Genomic DNA, 20203 nt, shown 5'->3' with positions numbered 1-20203 from the left:
AATGTTTTGGGAAAAGAAGACTCTCCTGAGTACCCCTTTAAGGAGGTCATACACATTACTATCAGCTTAAAGAGTACAGGCCAGGTGTTTTGTGTTTGGGGCTGTTTTCACAGACATTAAATGGAAAACCACTGCTCTATTCAAACAGAGGGTTGGGATGCCATTGTTTCAATCATGGGGAGTCCTAGTGGTCGGACACTCAGTAATCCTACACTTAGCACATATCCTCTTGATATGTGATGAATGTTGTTCATGGGACGGCATTTTTAGGGTAAGTAACATCCCTATTGGTCTAGGTAGAATAAAGATTTATTGGTAACATTAACAGTTCTATAAAATACTGCACATTTTCTTTGTGGAATGTCATTGTGTAAATTCACCCTAATAAGTAACGCACTCCTGTGCGTAACCCCCTAACAAACCATGCACTCCTGTGTGTACCCCCCTCAATAAGCCATGCGTGTATATCACATGACAAGGACAGATACACATACCCTGGGTGTAATCAAACAAGCTCGCTACTGAATGACAGAAGGCATATTGGTTTGTTATTACACAAATATTTAAGCTGGATTTATACAGCATTGTTTAAGGTTTGTTCCAGCGTCTCCCCTCTTGCTTCCATAATCACGTTCCATTCCCCGTGTGTCTTACCCCATGTGGTTCCTCCATAGCCCGTTTCTTCTAGGGCTGTAGACAAGCCACTTTTGCCCTGGGTAACATAGCTTGATGTTTCACTGTAGTAGGTGTGTTCAGTTGTCTGTCGGGAGGTGGGAGCCCGTCTGATGGTTGTCACCTTCCTTCTAGTACTCCTGTGAAAAGAGAAGGGTTACCAAATATAATATACTTTTTAACATACATTCAAATCAAAACACCATCTTAAAGCAAATGTACCATCAGGTCAATAGGCTGCCGGCAGTGTGGGAATGCTGGTACTGTGGTCCTTTATTTGAACTGCGGCCCGGTTCCCGTGCACACCGCCAGTCTATTCCCAGGCACCGACACAGCCTGAAGCACTGGAAGTGGGTCCGCCCACTGCCAGTGTGACGAAACCCCTTCCCCTCCAGTGCTTCAGGCTGGGCTGTTGCCCGGGAATAGACCAGCGCTCTGTGTGGAAACCGGGCCTCGGTTAAAAAAAAAGGACCGCAGCCCTGGCTATTGATGTAAAAAGTCTTAAAGCAATGTAATGTAAGTACATATACACGTACAATGGTACCTCGGTTTAGGAGTAACTTGGATTAAGAGTTTTTTGCAAGAAGACATCACAGTTTTCCAAATTTGTAACTAGGTTTAAGAGCTCCCTGTACTGGGTGGGAGGGAAAGTCGGGGACTGGAATGGTCTGCATAGCGTGGTCTACAGCCCTGTACTCGGATCCTTCATGCTTCCTGCAGTCTCTTTCAGTCTTTGTGTTTCCCATCCTCTCCATTCCTGCTATAACGTGATTGCATTTACACTCAGCCATTCACACTGCTGCTATAACGTGCCTGCACTTACACTCTGCTGTATATAAAGGTTCTGTCACTGTCCTCCTGCACAGCCCTGTGATTCTCACTTCCTTATTGGTCCATGCTGAATACACTTTTCTGCGTTGCTGCCATGTGAAAACACAGACCTCTGACAGCAGCCCTGCTTCTCTATTCTATTCTGTTGTACTACGCTACTGCATTATGGGGGATCAGCACCTCCGTCCTGTATCTGCTGTGTTTTCGGGTTTATGCAGTTACTATACATTATACTCCACATGCTGATTGCTATAAATGTACAGTAACTTATAATATGACATATCCAGCTCTTTAAATGTTTCTTTTACCTGTTATTCAGAATAAAAAAAGGAATATTTTAGGGGGTTTTATTTTATTTTATTTTTCAATTATTAATCATGATTTGTTTCCAAATTACTACATCATGTGATGTGTGTGAGCAATAAGAGATCTCTCTGCAATTTCTATTCCCCTCCCTTATGAATAGATTGTCCTGTGTTCGCTGCTAACAGGTGTCCAGTTTGTATATCTGGACATATTTCTGAGCATTTGCAGAACGCTTCTTCAGATACACACAGTACAAAATGCATAATGCCACCATTGTAAACTCCATCATAGATAGTGGAACAAGACCATAAAAGATGTGCAGCTGTCGCTGGTTCCCAGCCAGCAAAGCCAAAGCCAAACAGCTCTAAACTCTCTGTATTCTGTATACTTTTTTTCCCCCCTTTAGCCACGTCTTGAAAGGTGAGCTATGCATCGTGTGTGCACGCTCCAGTAACGTGCGGCTTCCTGTCCCGCTGCTGTTTCCTCTCCATACACCACAGGATGTGACTTTACTGCTTCTCACTTGCAGACTGACTCACCGGCTAAAAACAGCCAGCTATGTAGACACCAAATCCACTACGATGTTATGTTACTCATACACATCAAAATAAAAAGCAAAGCGTGAACAGCAAGCAATGAATATGCAAAGAAGAAAGGTCAAATAAATAGAGAACAAGCACTGCTGAAACAATACTTTACATCTGTAGCCTTTTAATTTATTTGCCTGCACGGACTTGTGAGATAGTCTGAGGATATCCAGCACTTTCCCACCTTCTGTAGTGAGCAGGTCAGGCGCTTTTCACGCCATGTGACGGCAATGCTCATGAGTGCATAAAAGAGTCTTTGTTTTATAGATTAGGATTACTTAAAGTAAATAAACGGCATAAGAACAATTTATTTAGTCTGCAGGTTACAGTAATCGAGTCACTTCTGCTCTATAAGAAGAAGCATTGTTAGGAGATCTGTTCAGTCCTTCATTTGTCCTTAAAGAGGTTTTCTAGTAATTTTACAGGCTAGAACCAGCCAACGCTGTCCACAACTTGGTGTCCTTGCATGGCCTCACATATATTCACAACACTGAGGCCATGCACTTGCCTGAGCAGTCTCCAGTACCACCTAGGACAGTGACTGGCTTCAGCACCATGTGAACAATATATGTCATGTGCAATACATGCAGGGTGCATAGGACGCTCGAGCCATTGTGCCACTGGATCAGAGGCGAGTGGCTTTTTTTTCCAGGAAGTCTACGTTTGTGTTCAGTTTCCTAAAAATCCTGGAAAACCCTTTTAAAAAGGGCAGCCCAACCAACCACACTTATCTCCTATCAACAAGATCGGACCTTCTGCAAGTTTCTAGACCGAGTCTCTAATCTGGATGTACCAGTGGTCTCATGCATGTGCATTATTGCCCTATTCAAGGTCTGTGCTATTTATGCCATTTTTGTAGGGCTTTTTTGGCCGAAAGTCCTGCAGCCAGATCTTACCCTGAAGTCTATAACAAAATACACTACATGAATGTTTTGAGGTCAATGTCAATGATCAGAAAATTATGACGATTTTTTTCAGGAGTTTTGCTCCCATAGACCTCAAGAGTTTCTTTTCTAACCGGTCTTTAAAAATTGTAGTTTTTTTAATGTTGTAATGGGGGAAAAATGTGGAAAAAAAATAATAATAAAAAAACTAAACTTTTTATGCATTTTTCAGTGCAATTTAAGGATGCCTTCACACATACAGGATCCGCAGCGTATTTTACGCTGCGAGTTTCGCTGTGATCCTGTGTTCTGTCATTTTCTATAGGTTTAGTCCCTTCCCCCTAACCCACCCCTGTGGGGCTAATACGATACCTGGCCGTGCTCCTGCTGTCCTGCTAAGTAAATCAGTAGCTGTGGCAGGGCAGCGCACTGATTGGCTGAACGGGATGTCAGAAAGCCGGGAACCCGAGAAGCAAGCAGGAGCACGGCCAGGTAACATATAAGCCGGGCAGGGGTGAATAAAGAGGGAAGGGGCTTTACATACTCGCAGCAGAATGAAAAATCCACTGCAAGTATGTAAACCCTTAGAAAAAGACAAGTCACATCGGATTTCGATGCGGAACTTGCATCGTGAGGCACCCTAAAACATCCCAGGCCTCATACACATGACAGAACTGCCTATGGCTGTATCCATGTTTTCCAGGACTCCCTAGGCTTGCATCTAACTTTTAAAGCCGCAGGAAGTGAAATGCCAAGCGTTCGGGTACAGAAAACATTTACAAACCCAAACAGCTCCTCTCCACTCAACACTACAATCAAGACAATGTGCTACCAATACAATAACCTAAAACAATATTAGGAATAATAACCACACCAGAGTCCCTGGCTGGGTGGAGAGATGCCTGTAACACAGGTTTGGGGGGTACTGGGTCTTACTGAGAAGACCAAGGTGTGTATGGAGTGTCACCAGCAATGGTCCATGGGAAAAAAAAATGCAAATAGGTTCTCCTCCTGAAGAAAACGGTCTCTCTAGCGCCACCTATAGCACGCACGAGAGATGCTTTTTTTATTTGTTTTCTGCACAGATCGGCAATAATCCGTAATCCTCTATAGGACATTAGAATACAGTGTGAACAACAGACTATTATTATTATGGCTTCTTAGATGTATCTGACATTTATATACATAAGAGTAAAGATAAGAAAATCTTATAAATGGGTTGTACATAAGATCTGCCGTCCCAGGGACCAGCAATCTCTGGGAGATGCTTCTGATGAGCACGCTCTCATTTTCCTTGTGCTCACATTCTACACGGTCAGCAATGTTCTTTAGGCTGTAACATAAAATCTCTGCGTATACACTAACCTGACAGGGCTCTCTCTGTAAAACTGATGACTCTCCACGCTGCTGGTGCTGATCCGGTCATCCTCCAGATCAACCGTACCGAGGCGTTTGCTGCGTCTGGACATGTTCACCTGCCGGCATAGGAGCAAAGTGTTAAAAAAACAGCACAAAGTACGCAGTCAGCGGCGCTAACAATCACATCGTATTGAGTGACATTAGCCTAAGCTGTGAGCAGTAGAGGAAGCTAAGTCTAAAGCAGTCCACTCTATAGTACTCTACTAGATTTTGCATATTTTTTAATGAAGCTACTCTGAGCCGAATGTCTTTGGGGGCACACAGACTTTATGCATAAGGATCCCCACTCTCAGGGCCCATTTTGTTCAGGCAGACTCTTTGCTTTGGTGGTCCTGGCAAATCCAGATATTACATAGTCAGCCATTGATTTAAAGTGATGTTGTGACTTTATAATAGCTCATGTAACATGTTCACGTTTGCAATGGTTCGGTATTTGTAATAATTCGGGATTTGTAAATTACTTCCATTTAAAAAACTCAAGTCCTCCAGTACTTATCAGCTGCTGTATGTCCTGCAGGAAGTGGTGTATTCTTTCCAGTCTAACACAGTGCTCTCTGCTGCCACCTCTGTCCATGTCAGGAACTATGCAGAGCAGAAGCAAATCCCCATAGAAAACCTGTCCTGTTCTGGACAGTTCCTGACATGGACAGAGGTGGCAGCAGAGAGCACTGTGTCAGAAGAATACATCATCCTATAAAGGACAACTCAGGACAGGGCGATTTTTGCAAAAGTGCCAGGGAGGCTGAAAGGAATAATGTGCTCTCGCCTCCCCAGCTCCAGTGCTGATGCCACGTATCGCCGCTTCGGTCTCCTGACTGCTTCCTGGTTAGAAAGGTGACCTGGCTCATCACATGTGAGGGCCACTAAGCCAGTCAGTGGCCATAATAAGGGTCCTGCCTTGGCCGCTGACTGGCTGAGCAGCCCTGACATCATGACCCAGGTTCCCTCTCTAACCAGGAAGCAACCGGGGGACCAGAGCGGCGGTACGCGGCATCAGCCCTAGAGTCGAGGAGGTGAGATCAAGTTATTTCTTTCAGCATCCCCCTCACCGGCACTTTTAAAAAATAAAATTGCCCTGCCCAAAGTTGTCCTTTAAATATTTTCTCTGCATGTCTGCATCCCAAATCACTATGAACATTTAAAACGTTTGGCAGTTCCATAGGGTGTAAATGGGCGCAAGCTTCAGTGGTTGGCAGACTCAGTGATTGCTCCATTCATTGCAGGGATGATTGTGTCCCCATTCTTGGCAATAGTGGCAAGCAGTCAAACCCCGAGCTCCTTTGAGAGCCAAGATGGAAAAAGCAAAAAAAAGAAAAAGAAAAACTGCTTAGGCAAGATGGCTGCCCACCACTTATTAAGGGAAGTGAAAGGAAAAGGTAAAGGAAAAGGAAAGCTGCTCCCATAAGCATATTGAAAAGAAAAAAAAAAAAAAAATTTCATACCCCCCCCCCCCCCCCCCCCAAAAAAAAAAAATAAACTAGTATTTGGTACAAGCTAGGGATGGTCCGAACCTGCCGAGGTTCGGGTTCGTATGAACCCGAACAATCTGCATCAGATTCCTGCTGTCTGCCCGCTCCGTGCAGTGGGTGGATACAGCGGGAGGACCACCTGGAAAACTGGGATACAGCCTATGGTTATGGCTGTATCCCAGTTTTCCAGGCGGTCCTCCTGCTGTATCCACCCTCTCCACAGAGAGGGCAGACAGCGGGAATCATTTCCGAGGGTTCGGGTTCGTACGAACCCGACCCGAACCAGGTTCGGACCATCCCTAGTACAAGCATTTGGAGTTACCCAAGATTAGAAAAACTGCTGCTTTCTTCTAGAAACAGTGCCTCGTCTGTCCTCAGTTTGTTAGTGATATACGGAATTACAGCTCAGTTCTACTGAAGTGAAAGGTAATAAGTTGTAATTCCACACACATCCTGAGCACAAAAGTGGCGCTGATTTTGAAAGAAAGCAGCCATGTTCCTACATAACCCCTTTAGTTATTATATTATCATATAATTTTGACATCATATTTTCTAAACAGCACTTTCTTTTTTTGAACCCTATAACCCTAAAAATTTTATTTTTCTGCCACTGTAAACCAAAAAGAAACCAGTAAAAAAAAAAAATTCTAAAAACACTACTTTAGTTCTATCTTCTCTAAGGTTTGTTACATCCTGTCAGCCATCTGTGTGCTGGTAACAGAAGCGTTAAGCCTCCTCATCTTTGTTGTGTGACTGCCATTTGGGTGGGTCTTTACACCTTTAGATCATGAGAACAAAGAAATCTAATAAATCCATCAACTGTCTGGGAGGTTTTTTTTTGTTTTGTTTTTTTTTTTTTACCAAAAAGGGGCCCTGAAAGAAAATCACATAAAGTTAAGCCCTTAAAGGAGAAGTTGGGGCACAGACTTTTTTTTTCCAAAACAACTGGGGAGGAGGTGGCTGAACATATCAACATAGACTTACCTCCCTAGCTGCGGCGCTGGGGTCCGCTTTCCTTTGCTCCGGTTCCCGGTCCCCTTCTAGGTCTTAGAGGGGATCTGGGACGTGATGTTTCAGCCCCGCTCAGCCAGACAGCATGCGAGGCGGGACCAAGCTACGGCCATTGACTGACTGAGTGGGCCTGACAAGTCACATCCCAGGTCCCCTCTCAGACCTAGAAGCGGTTGGGAACCGGAGCGGAGAAAAGCAGACCTCAGCGCTGGAGCCAGGGAGGCGAGTGCAGGTTGTTATGGTTAGCCACATCCTCCCTGGCTGTTTGGGGGGGGGGGTTTGGGGGAGTCTGTGCTTGGACTTCTCCTTTAAAAACATGAAAGAGCTGCAATTAGAGAACTTAGAGCGAACTTACAGTAAGTTCAGGTTTGCGTGAACCGAATCCCTCTGCTGCCTGTAGAAGATGGATGCAGCCCCAGAGTTTACACAAACCTGAACTTACTATAAGTTTGCTCACCCCTAGCTACTATTAGTCAATGAGGGGTAGTTATCTGTGAATGCAGTGTAGAAAGGTTAAATTTGCTGTAGCGGTCACTTAGAAGTATATATCATGTTACTGCAGCCCTCTATAGTAATATTCTTTGTCCTGTACATAAAGAAGTGGGTTCTGGTCATGACACCCGCTACACACCCAGCTAATCGTCACCAACACAGAACTAACAGCAAACTAACACTAATGTGCTACATTTCCTTGACATTCACACATACGCATTTCCTAAACTGCCACTTTACAGTCCTGTGTAATTCTAACTATCACTGAAATGTTATTTTGCTATCAATAAAGTGACACAATTCAAAAGGAGACAATCAATGCGGCTGCACATCTTGTTGTTGCTTTTGCAAACAGTCACAAAAAAATAATAAATATATAAATAATTTACCAATACATGGAAACTTTTCATACAATGGACAATAATTCCAAACAATTGCTCCCTGTCTCTTGACATGTACGGTTGGGGTATGAGAGCTGGGAAAAGCATGCGACTGAGCGCTTCTCCCCCTAGCTCGCTAGACTTATATGGAGTCTCTCTCCTGCAGCAAGATGGAAAAGGCAGCAAGGCTGGAGGTAAAGCACTTAAGGCCCTATTCCACGGAACGATTATCGTTCGCATAATCGTTAACGATAAACGATCGCTATTATGAAACACCTGAAATCGTTCACTCATTTACATGGAAAGATAATCGTTACTTATGATCGTTCTTGCGGTCATCTTGTCGTTGCTACTGCGTTTGTCACTACTGCGAACGATCGAACAACTTCTTATTCAATGCGAACGAGCAACGATAAAAATAGGTCCAGGTCTTATTAACCCCTTAAGGACGGAGCCAATTTTAGTTTTTGCGTTTTAGTTTTTTCCTCCTTGTGTTTAAAAGGCCATAGCACTTGCATTTTTCCACCTAGAGACCCACATGAGCCCTTATTTTTTGCGTCACTAATTGTACTTTGCAATGACAGGCTGAATTTTTGCATAAAGTACACTGCGAAACCAGGAAAAAATTCAATGTGTGGTGAAATTGAAAAAAAAAAAAAAAAAAACGCATTTTTTTAAATTTAGGTTTTTTTTTGTTTTTACGCCATTCGCCCTGGGGTAAAACTGACTTGTTATGCATGTTCCTCAAGTCGTTACGATTACAACGATATATAACATGTATAACTTTTATTGTATCTGATGGCCTGTAAAAAATTCAAACCATTGTTAACAAACATACGTTCCTTAAAATCGCTCCATTCCCAGGCTTATAACGCTTTTATGCCTTGGTCTATAGGGCTGTATGAGGTGTCATTTTTTGCGTCCTGATGTGTTCTTTCTATCGGTACCTTGATTGCGAATATACGACTTTTTGATCGCTTTTTATTAATTTTTTTCTGGATTTGATGCGACCAAAAATGCGCAATTCTGCACTTTGGGATTTTTTTGCGCTGACGCCGTTTACCGTGCGAGATCAGGAATGTGATAAATTAATAGTTCGGGCGATTACGCACGCGGCGATAGCAAACATGTTTATTTATTTAGTTTTATTAAAAACATGGGAAAAGGGGGGCGATTCTGATTATTAGGGGAGGGGGCTTTTTACTAATAATAACACTTTTTTTTTTTTTAACACTTATACTAGAAGCCCCCGAAGCATCCGAGTGCAGAGTCGGGATCAGCGCCATTTTGGCGGAGACCCCGGCCTGCACCAGTCACGGAGATCGCTCCTCCAGGACAACGTCGCAGAGGAGCAATCTCCGCCACTAGACACCAGGGAAGTGCTGCGACCGGTAATCGGATTCAGCTGTCATCTTTGACAGCTGCATCTGATTACTGTATTAGTGGGCACGGCGATCGGACCGTGACCGTTAATACCCGCGGACCCGGGCTACAAGCGGCACCCGGGACTGTGGCGGTTCAGAGCCGGGTCGCCGCGCGTACGTCATGTGTCCTTAAGAGGTTAAACGATCAACGATTTCTCGTTCGGTCGTTAACTGCTATTCAAACGAATGGTTATCGTTTAGATTCGAACGATTTAAAGATGATCTGAACGATAATCGCCCAGTGGAATAGGGCCCTTAGTTGTGCTCTTTTCCAGGCTCTAAGGATCTGGGGGGCAGCTTGTTGAAGGATCTGAACACCCAGACCCCGACTGATCAAAACTTTTTTGACATCTCAATGTGTGAGTACACATGCAACAGATTTCTCTTCTGCAAATCCGTGGCATCTACACACCAAAATCTACACGTGTTACCATTATACATGCATGGACCGTAACTGCATAATGTGCAAGGGCCCCCTTACTCCCGAGCAATCTGAAATAGAGCTGTGTTTCAGAAAGATATACAGATTTGTAATTTACTTCTTTTTAAAATTCTCCAGTCTTCCAGTACTAATCAGCCGCTATACGTCCTACAAGAAGTGGTGTATTCTGTCCAGTCTGACACAGTGCTCTCTGCTGCCACCTCTGTCCATGTCAGGAACTGTCCAGAGCAGGAGAGGTTTTTTTATGGGGATTGGCTCCTGCTCTAGACAGTTCCTGACATGGACAGAGGTGGCAGCAGAGAGTACTGTGTCATACGGGAAAGATTACACCACTTTCTGCATGGACATACAGCAGCTGATACAGATGGGAAGACTTGAGACTTTTAAATAGAAGTAAGTTACAAATTTATATAACTTTATTAAACCAGATGATTTGAAAGAAAAAAAAAAAAAAGATTTTCACCGGAGTACCCCTTTAACAAAGCCAGGTTACAGGAAGTACTGTGTAGTGTATATAATGCTGCATTACTTGTAGTGTGTAAAAAGCTCTATTATTGTGCAGTGTATTTTAGAAGAACATTGGGTAACTATCTAAACCAGTTCAAAGGAAGAAGAGCAAGATGGAAAATCCCCTTTCAGCTGTCATTTGTCTACAGCCCTCGGTAAATCATTAATCTGATCAATTCCTAAGGGCTTCTTGCATGTAATACCTTATTGCTACACAATGAAAAAAGTCATTAAAGGGCCTGTCTGGCACCACAAAATTGTGGCGTATGGGCTGAAGCTGGAATACCAATAAAAAGGAAGTTACAGTCACTTGCCCTGATCTCAGGTGGGTCACTAGCTGGATGTGGCAGGGGACTGGGGTGAGTAAGTATACCTTTTTTTTTTTTTTGCCAGCCCTAGCTCCTGGTCTGCAATTCTATGGTGCCAGACAACACCTTTACGCTTACGTCAGGTGATATACAACAGTTGTTAGCGCTGTATGTGCCTAATTCCTATGTTTTACCTGCTATCGAGCATAAAGAAAATAAAGATAACCACCTTTTCTATTATTGGTGGGTGCTGTGTATTAGTGTTTTGGACTTTGGATTATAAACAATGATATTTTAAATCCTGAGAACTACCATAGCAGCGAGTGCTACCGAGTATGAAACTGCTGACCATATCTATCACATATGTGACAATTACACCTATTCCCCTTTCCAATTCGTATTAAAGGCCCCGTAAACTCCTTAATGGGGTTATCCTAACATTATAACGTATCTTATAGGAACAGGATAGGGAATAAGTATCTGATCAGTATAAGGGCTTATTCCCACATCCTGTATATTATGGAGGCTACGGACGGGGAAGCCCTGTAGGGTGGGGCACTTGATTAGGCTGCCTGGAAAACATGGATACAGCCATAGGCCACAGCCATTAGAAGTCGTCAGAGCAGTCTGGCTGTGGTCTGTCCCTGCCCTCCCAATAGAAAACACAGGAAAGTTCAGCCGTGCCAAACACTGATGTGTATGGGAAGGATGGCAGCGATAACCGTAACGATTATTAGCCATCATGGCTTCTGTTACAATGGAAGCCATGACAGCAGCGTCAGGCACCAACTGCGCCCAACAGGCCCCTCTTATAATAGTGTCTATAAAATTGCATTGTGGTAACTGGTTAAGAAAGGGGGCGTTGTTTCAAAATGAGTTTCAAAGGCAAATTTAAAAACAGAGCCTTAAAGGGGTACTCCACTTAAGAAATATTTAGGGTTCAATCCCCACCCATAATCTAAGCTGGTTTTTAATAGATTTCTATTATATCAATTGGTCCATTTGTCTGCAGCACATCCTGACTCCTGCAAATCCTCACTTCCTGATCCACTCTGTCTCCACTCCCCTGTCCTCCCCCTCCCTTCTGAGACAGAGGTCACATGATCTCTGTCCCTTTTGTTGCCAGGCAAGCTGTAACACCTCATTTGTATCCCTGCCCACCACTGACATCACACCAATGAGTTAGCACCTGGCCAAGGAGAGGGGAAACAACAGAACAGTGACCGCCTTCTGAGCAGTATAAGGTAAAGGAAACACAGTTGTTTCATCTCTCTCTTTCAAATCCATGTAGATGCATAGAGACATAGGATATTTTGTTTACAGTGTAAAGCAAAAGCAGATTAAGCCAGTTATGGGCAGATACTACAAGATGAGATAGATATTTGTCAGTTAGCTCTGAGGTGCAGTGCCTAGCCGGCACGATCTTGGATATAGACCAGCTTCAAGAAAAACTTCTGACTCGGGAATGGCAGCAGCTGAAAGACACGCCTCTAAACACTCAGGGGGACTTGGTGAGTAAGACCAGCTAGGTTTGGGAGCATTTAATTTTTAAGCTCCTAGGTGGAATACCCCTTTAAAGTGATACTGTCACCCCCGTTTTCCTGTGTGATTTTATTAATCTTGGACACTCTTACTAAGGCTGGGCTTAGTGTACATTAAACACCCTCATCACACGGGGTGCGTGGATAACAGCACTGGACCAAGGCAGGGAGATTGGGCTCAATGGACACTAAGTCCCGCCTTAGTGACACTGTCCACAATGATAAAACTGGTGTGACAGGATCACATTAAGGCTCGGTCCACTCTGCATCGGAGGAACCTCTATCCTGTATTCCTGCAAAGAGCTAAGTGGACTGTTGCACCAACAGACATGAATGGTGCATGACAGACCCCAATTACTTTAAAGTGATACTGTCATTGCCCAGTTCTGCCTTTATCAGTTTTGGTCAGTGTCACCTAAGCGGGGCTTAGCATCTGTCAATCCCCCTCTCCATGCCTCGGTCCAGTGCTGTTAGCCACGTTCACGTTCAGTGGACACTAAGCCCCGCCCTAATGACACTGAACAATGATAAAAACACAAAGGAAAACTGGGGTGACAGTATCACTTCAATGAAGTCTGTAAGGGTTTTCCGCCTGTGTCCGTAACTTTAACGGGATGGTAATTTAAAGTGGACTGAGCCTTACATGTTAGGGACTGTAGTTTTGCAGCAGCCGGAGGGCGGCAAGTTTGACCCCCTTGGTCTATGTGGATAATAAATATATGGTGTGATAGGTGCAGATGTGATTACCAGAAGTGAAAGCTGTGCTGTGATTGGTCGCTATGGGCAATTTTGGGCCCTATTCCACCGGACGATTATCGTTTGCATAATCGTTAACGATTAACGATCTCAAACGACTGCTATTGCGAAAGACCTGAAAACGTTCACTCATTTCCATGGAACGATAATCGTTACTTATGATCGTAATTGCGATTGTTTTTTCTTCGCTATTTATTCGCTATTGTGTTCGTATCTATTGCGAACGACCGAACGATGTCTTATTCAATGCAAACAAATGGCGAACAATTTGCGAACGAGCAACGATAAAAATAGGTCAAGGTCTTATAAAACGATCAACGATTTCTCGTTCGGTCGTTAATCGTTAACTGCATTTCAACCGAATGATTATCGTTTAGAATTGAACGATTTAACGATAATCTGAACGATAAACGTCCGGTGGAATAGGGCCCTAAGGCACAGGCGGAGAAGCGCAAGGTCAAGAGGGTGGACTAGCTGTGGAATCCGCGGCTGGTGATCCGACAGGGTTCCAAGGTCCTTTTACATGTACAGATAAATCGATCAAACGATGTCTTATTCAATGCGAACAAATGGCGAACGTTTTGCGAACGAGCAACGATAAAAATAGGTCAAGGTCTTATAAAACGATCAACGATTTCTCGTTCGGTCGTTAATCGGTAACTGCATTTCAACTGAACGATTATCGTTTAGATTCAAACGATTTAACGATAATCTGAACGATAATCGTCCGGTGGAATATGGCCCTTACACTTCCGTATACAACTCCACAACCCTTGGGATACAGCCGGCTTTATTGTACACTGTATATAGTCACCTGGTCCAGTTATAGAGAGTCACTGCAATGTCCCAAGGTGGTCCGCTATTCCTTCGCACCTTTCTAAAACGGTCACGGTCACTTTGGTCACTATGGCGACACTTTTAGCAGCCGAGTGTATAAATAACACCGCAACCTGTGAAAATACAAGGAAACAAACACACATGAGTGCTGCGCATTGTTACATAACAAATACATACAACTAATAAGGGTGATGTACAATAAACACAAGACTAAAGAGGCGACAGACCACAAAGAGACAAGGAGCAGAAGTGTATGCGACCACTTTAAGGGATAACACAGGAGGTGGAGACAATGACAGGCTGCAAGAACAAAGAGGAGACACAAGACACTTGTGATACAAAGAAACAACGTCCGCACCGTGATCCTCCCGCTCCGTGTGTGCGCAGGTGACAGTGACACAAACACACACTGTGCTGACATCTGAGGATGCAGCTGCGAGTAGTCACCTCCTGCCGCCCGCTCGTTGGTCGCTTGGGCTGTCACTCAGGGCAGCAGCGGTCTCCTGATTGGAGGGTTTGAACGGGTAAGGAGGAGGGCGGGGCGGAGACGCTCGCGCTGCAGGAAAAGGCTGTACTTGGCTTATTGCCTCTTTAACCGCTTGTGTGCGGCCAGTCGCGGTGTGTGCACAGCGGGGGCGGTATATAGGGCTAGTGTATACAGTGCCCTTATATACGCCGCTTTCCTGTCACGCAGGGCTGCAGTCCCCGCCACGCTCCGTCTCCCCTCACACGCCTCTTTGTGTGGTTTCTCTTTGTGGTGTATTTCCCGCCCTCCCCGTCTCCTCACAGTGTCTGTCACGTTGTGCTGGTGATCTCATCTGTACAGAGCTCTGTCTTGTCACTGCGTTTTTTTTTTTTTTTAACAGCCCATAAACATTATTCTAAATTCGATTAACATTACATGTCATTAACCACTTAATGACAGTGTGTGTGTATATATATATATATATATATATATATGTTTATGTATATATATTATTTTTTTTTGCTTATTTACACTTTTTTTTTCTTCCTTAGGGTGCCTTCACACGTACAGTATCGCTGCGTATTTAACGCTGCGTTTTTAGTGCGATTTTTACATGCGAGTTTTGATTTTCACATGAAAATCAAAACGCGCATGTAAAAATCGCACTAAAAACGCAGTGATAAATACGCAGCGATACGGTACGTGTGAAGGCACCCTAAGGGTGGGTTCATACTGGGGAATTCTCGTGGATAATGTCAGCGGAATTCCGCTGTCTGTCCGCGCGCACGGCCACGCCTTTCCTCCGGCTCCATAGATACTATTCTATGGGCCGGCGTATTCCGCTATCCGCCAAAAGAAGTGACATGTCCAACGAGCAGGTCTCGTTTATACTTTGTATTTTTTATGTTTTTATTTATTCTAATTATTTAACTGTGTTTTATGTACCTCTGTACTGTATGCATAGAAAAAAAAAAGTGCTGCGGAATCTGTTGGCGCTATACAAATAAAATTATTATTATTATTCTTTCGGCGGATAGCGGAATACGCCGGCCCATAGAATGGTGTCTATGGAGCCGGCGGAAAGGCGCGTGGACAGACAGCGGAATTCCGCGGATATTATCTGCGAGAATTCCTCGGTATGAACCCACACATAGAGCATTGTGTTTTGCTTCACCATTTGTAATGATATCCTTCAAGTCACCATAAAATATACTACAATGCAGAATTTTTCAAAAATTGCATATTTGGGGGTTTCGTTTTTTTCACCGTTCACTGTGCAGTGACATTGCAATGTCATCTATTGTCCTTTGGTCGGTACGATTACAACGATGCCCAATTTGTAGAGTTTCCATCATGTTTACTACATTTGAAAAATGAAAATGTTTGTAAGGGTACAAACACACACACCGTATACGCAGCATATTTACTGCTGCGATACGCAACAAATACGCAGCAGATTAGATCTAAATAACTGAACACAGCATCAAATCTGTACCGTCGTATCTGCTGCGTATTTGCTGCATATACGGTGTGTGTGTTTGTACCCTTAGGGCAGCTTCACACACAACTTAAAGGGGTTGTCCGGCGAAAAAAATTATTCACAGAATAACACACATTAAAAAGTTATACAACTTTGTAATGTATGTTATGTCTGTGAATGGCCCCCTTCCCCGTGTTTCCCCCCACCCACGCTAGACCCGGAAGTGTGGTGCATTATACTCACCGCATGTCGTGTCGTCCACGGTCTCCGATCGTCAGCAGTGACGTCTTCTTCGTAAGTTCGGCGGATCTTCCCGAGTGCCGGCCGCCCTCTGCAGCGTCATCCGAAGCTCAGCCGCGATTGGCTGAGCATAACTGTGCTCAGCCAATCGCGGCTGAGCAGCTGATGACGTGGCCGCGTCATCAGCCGCTCAGCCGCGATTGGCTGAGCACAGTTATGCTCAGCCAATCGCGGCTGAGCGGCTGATGACGCGGCCACGTCATCAGCTGCTCAGCCGCGATTGGCTGAGCACAGTTATGCTCAGCCAATCGCGGCTGAGCTTCGGATGACGCTGCAGAGGGCGGCCAGCACTCGGGAAGATCCGCTGGCCTCCCGAAGAAGACGTCACTGCTGAGGATCGGAGACCGTGGTCGGCACGTGACAGGTAATGTATAGCGCACCACACTTCCGGGTACACGGGTGGGGGTGGTGGGACACGGGGAAGGGGGCCATTCACAGACATAACATACATTACAAAGTTGTATAACTTTGTAATGTGTGTTATTCTGTGAATAATTTTTTTCGCCGGACAACCCCTTTAACGCAGCAGAAATCAGATCCGTTACGATTAGAGATGAGAGAACCTGGAGCATGCTCGAGTCCATCCGAACCCGAACTTTCGGCATTTGATTAGCGGTGGCTGCTGAAGTTGGATAAAGCCCTAAGGCTATGTGGAAAACATGGATATAGTCATTGGCTGTATCCATGTTTTCCAGACAAACCCGGTTCGCTCATCTCTAGTTACAATCCAAGGTCCTGTCAGTTCCTATGTGGATACATACTTGGGCTATGTTCACACAACTAGAGATGAGCGAACCAGGTTTGGGTTCGAGTCGATCCGAACCCGAACGTTCGGTATTTGATTAGCGGGGGCTGCTGAACTTGGATAAAGCTTTAAGGTTGTCTGGAAAACATGGATACAGCCAATGACTATATCCATGTTTTCCATATAGCCTTAGGGCTTTATTCAAGTTCAGCAGCCACCGCTAATCAAATGCCGAAACTTCGGGTTCGGATCGACTCAAGCATGCTCCAGGTTCGCTCATCTCTACACACAACGTATCTTTTCGTAAAAGTATGTTGCAATCGGCAACAATGGCCGTACTTTTTAGGAAAAGATATATTGTCTTGTCTTCTATGGAATCCCGTCCGGAGCGTATACACATAGTATACACTGTGGCCAGGATCTCTGACATGTCAGTATTCTGCGGCTGCTATTCAGTGAATAGCAGCCGCTGAAAACCCTTTCAGTGCACACTATGGCGCGTGTGGCTCTGGCCGCTCGCTCCAAAGCGTGCAGTTTGGAGTTCTGAGGCAGTCGCACACGGATGCGCCCGCATCAGAGCTCTGCGGCTGCAAAGATCACCTGGCCGGTCTCTTACGCAGTCTGTACATAGCCTTGCAGTGGATCTTTCAGACCACTGCAAGTATGTTAATCACCTGCACCCTTAACCCAAATGCTGCCGAAGCATACACTACCTGTCCTTGCTCCTGGTTTTCTGCTGTCCTGCTCAGCCAATCAGTGGCTGCGGCTGAGCAAAGCTACCAATGCGTTTTTTTCCATGCATTTGCGTTTTTTGTGGCGTTTTTTAATTTTTGTGTGAATAATCTTTTTTGTGGTCTAGTCATTATTGTGTGCTAAACTTTTTTTTTTCTTCTGCCATCACATGACCTAGCTTCTGGACCACAAAAGGTGACAAAAACTCCAGAAAAAAAACCTGCCATACACACAGCAACAGAACAATCCTATTGAAGTCTATGGTAGAAGAAAACCCCCACAGTTTGTCAAAAGAAGCCACACCATCAGCATGCTACGTTTTGGACTGCCAAAGAGCCTAAAAAATGCCAGAACAATGCCACCCCAAAAAACACCATATGTGTAAGGCAGATCATAAACTTCCATTGAACTTAAAGCAACTCTGTACCCACAATCTTCCCCCCCAAACCACTTGTACCTTCAGATAGCTGCTATTAATCCAAGGTCTGTACAGCTGTCCGTTCAGCAGGTGATGCAGTTATTGTCCTAAAAAACAACTTTTAAACTTGCAGCCCGTGTCAAACGGGAGTATCTGTGCCCTAACCTTGCACCACCCCTCCGTCCCTCCTCCCCACTCTCTTCATCATTAGGAATGCCACTGGATCATTCTCTCCATGCTGAACACTGCACAGGTAGTATAACGATCCAGCCCATGTGCCGGGCTGACACAGGTTGGGAATAAGAGGCAATCTGCCTCGAGCATTCCTAATGATGAAGAGGGTGGGGAGGAGGGACGGAGGGGTGGTGCAAAGTTAGGGCACAGATACTCCCGTTAGGCACGGCCTTCAAGTTTAAAAGTTTTTTTTAGGACAATAACTGCATCACCTGCCAAACGGACCCCAGGAAAGATCTTGGATTAAAAGCAGCTATCTGAAGGTACAAGTGGTTTGGGGGGGTCAGATTGTGGGTACAGAGTACTTTAACATTTGTCCGCTATAATTTTTGCATTTTTTTTCCAAGATTTTAAGGCAGTGTGAAGCCAGCCTGACCCCTTTTTTCTGTTCATTAAAATTAAATATTTAAAAACGGATCTGTTAAATGGCCAGCAAAACCGCAGTGTGAACCAAGCCTTATTGGTATCATTTTGGCGTTATTCTGATTTTGTGATCTTTTTTATTTTTATTTACATACTTCTCTGTGGTTTCAGCAGCATATTTTAATAGTTCAGACATTTCTGCACACAGCAATACCAAGTATGTTTGTTTTTTTATTTTTTTATCATGTTGAAAAAGATTTGTTCATCTAAACAGTCATTCAAAGCAAAAAGATCAGGATAACGTTCTTCCAATGATTGAAATAACAAGATTTTTACATATTTCTCTCTTTGTCCAAGGGTCCGATTCCACGGAGCGATTAACGCTCTGTGAAATAGAGACATCATCAGCCGATGATCGTTGTCTTTAGGTTCTTGTTGTTTATTTAGGTTCAAACCTAAAATCATCGGGCACCAACCACGCTTCGCTGCGTGGGATGGCGACCGACGATTTCACAAGCACCATGCTTTACCTAAACATGTTGCAGGTTTTCTCCTGCGCTCATTCTTTCTCCCGATCCTGCATGCAGCAGCAGCTTCGGTGCAGCTTGTCTTAACTGACAGACCGCTCAGCCAATAACTGGCCTGGACCGCCAGACAGGCCGCACCGAAGCTGCTGTTGAGAGCGGGACTGGGAGGAAAAAGGAGCGCAGGAGAAGCCCTGCAGCATGCTTAGGTAATGTATGGTGTTTAAACAAGGGCTGCAGCCCTCACTTAATGATTATCAGGCCGTGTAATAGGCCCAGTAAATGAGCGCCAATTTAGCAGATCGGCGCTCGTTTACATTATTGATCGGGCCCCCCATTGGCCCATGGAATAGGACCCTAAATGTTGATTTCTTAAAATCACTTGAAAAATCGTTTGATCGATTTATCTGTACATGTAAAAGGACCTTGGAACCCTGTCGGATCACCAGCCGCGGATTCCACAGCTAGTCCACCCTCTTGACCTTGCGCTTCTCCGCCTGTGCCTTAGGGCCCTATTCCACCGGACGTTTATCGTTCAGATTATCGTTAAATCGTTCGATTCTAAACGATAATCATTCGGTTGAAATGCAGTTAACGATTAACGACCGAACGAGAAATCGTTGATCGCTTTATAAGACCTGGACCTATTTTTATCGTTGCTCGTTCGCAAAACGTTCGCAAATGGTTCGCATTGAATAAGACAACGTTCGGTCGTTCACAATAGATACAAACGCAATAGCGAATAAATAGCGAAGTAACGATTATCGTTCCATGGAAATGACTGAACGTTTTCAGGTCTTTCGCAATAGCGGTCGTTTGAGATCGTTAATCGTTAACGATTATGCAAACGATAATCGTCCGGTGGAATAGGGCCTTTAGGGCCCTTTTACACAGAAAGATTATCTGACAGATTATCTGCCAAAGATTTGAAGCCAAAGCCAGGACTGGATTTGAAAAAAAGAGAAATCTCAGGCTTTCATGTATGACCTGATCTCAGTTTATAGTCTGTTCCTGGTTTGGGCTTCAAATCTTTGGCAGATAATCTGTCAGATAATCTTTCCGTGTAAAAGGGCCC

The 20203-nt window shown here is 44.4% G+C and overlaps 1 protein-coding gene across 1 annotated transcript in view; it reads right to left on the bottom strand.

Annotated features, from left to right (window-relative positions):
- Positions 1–14354, bottom strand: part of SUN2 (Sad1 and UNC84 domain containing 2) — a 32226-nt gene extending 17872 nt beyond the window's left edge. Inside the window, exons 1-4 of the mRNA XM_069967272.1 lie at positions 14225–14354; positions 13844–13979; positions 4646–4755; positions 655–812 (exon numbers count right to left, since the gene is read on the bottom strand). Coding sequence (XP_069823373.1) covers positions 655–812; positions 4646–4749 — 262 coding nt within the window. The 5' untranslated portion in view covers positions 4750–4755; positions 13844–13979; positions 14225–14354. The remainder of the gene's footprint in view (positions 1–654; positions 813–4645; positions 4756–13843; positions 13980–14224) is intronic.
- Positions 14355–20203: the final 5849 nt, after the last annotated feature.

The sequence above is a fragment of the Dendropsophus ebraccatus genome, chromosome 4, assembly GCF_027789765.1.
Source record: "Dendropsophus ebraccatus isolate aDenEbr1 chromosome 4, aDenEbr1.pat, whole genome shotgun sequence".
Classification (NCBI taxonomy): Eukaryota; Metazoa; Chordata; class Amphibia; order Anura; family Hylidae; genus Dendropsophus; species Dendropsophus ebraccatus.
Note: the sequence above shows the minus strand (reverse complement) of the source record. Positions and strands in the feature narration are given on the sequence as shown.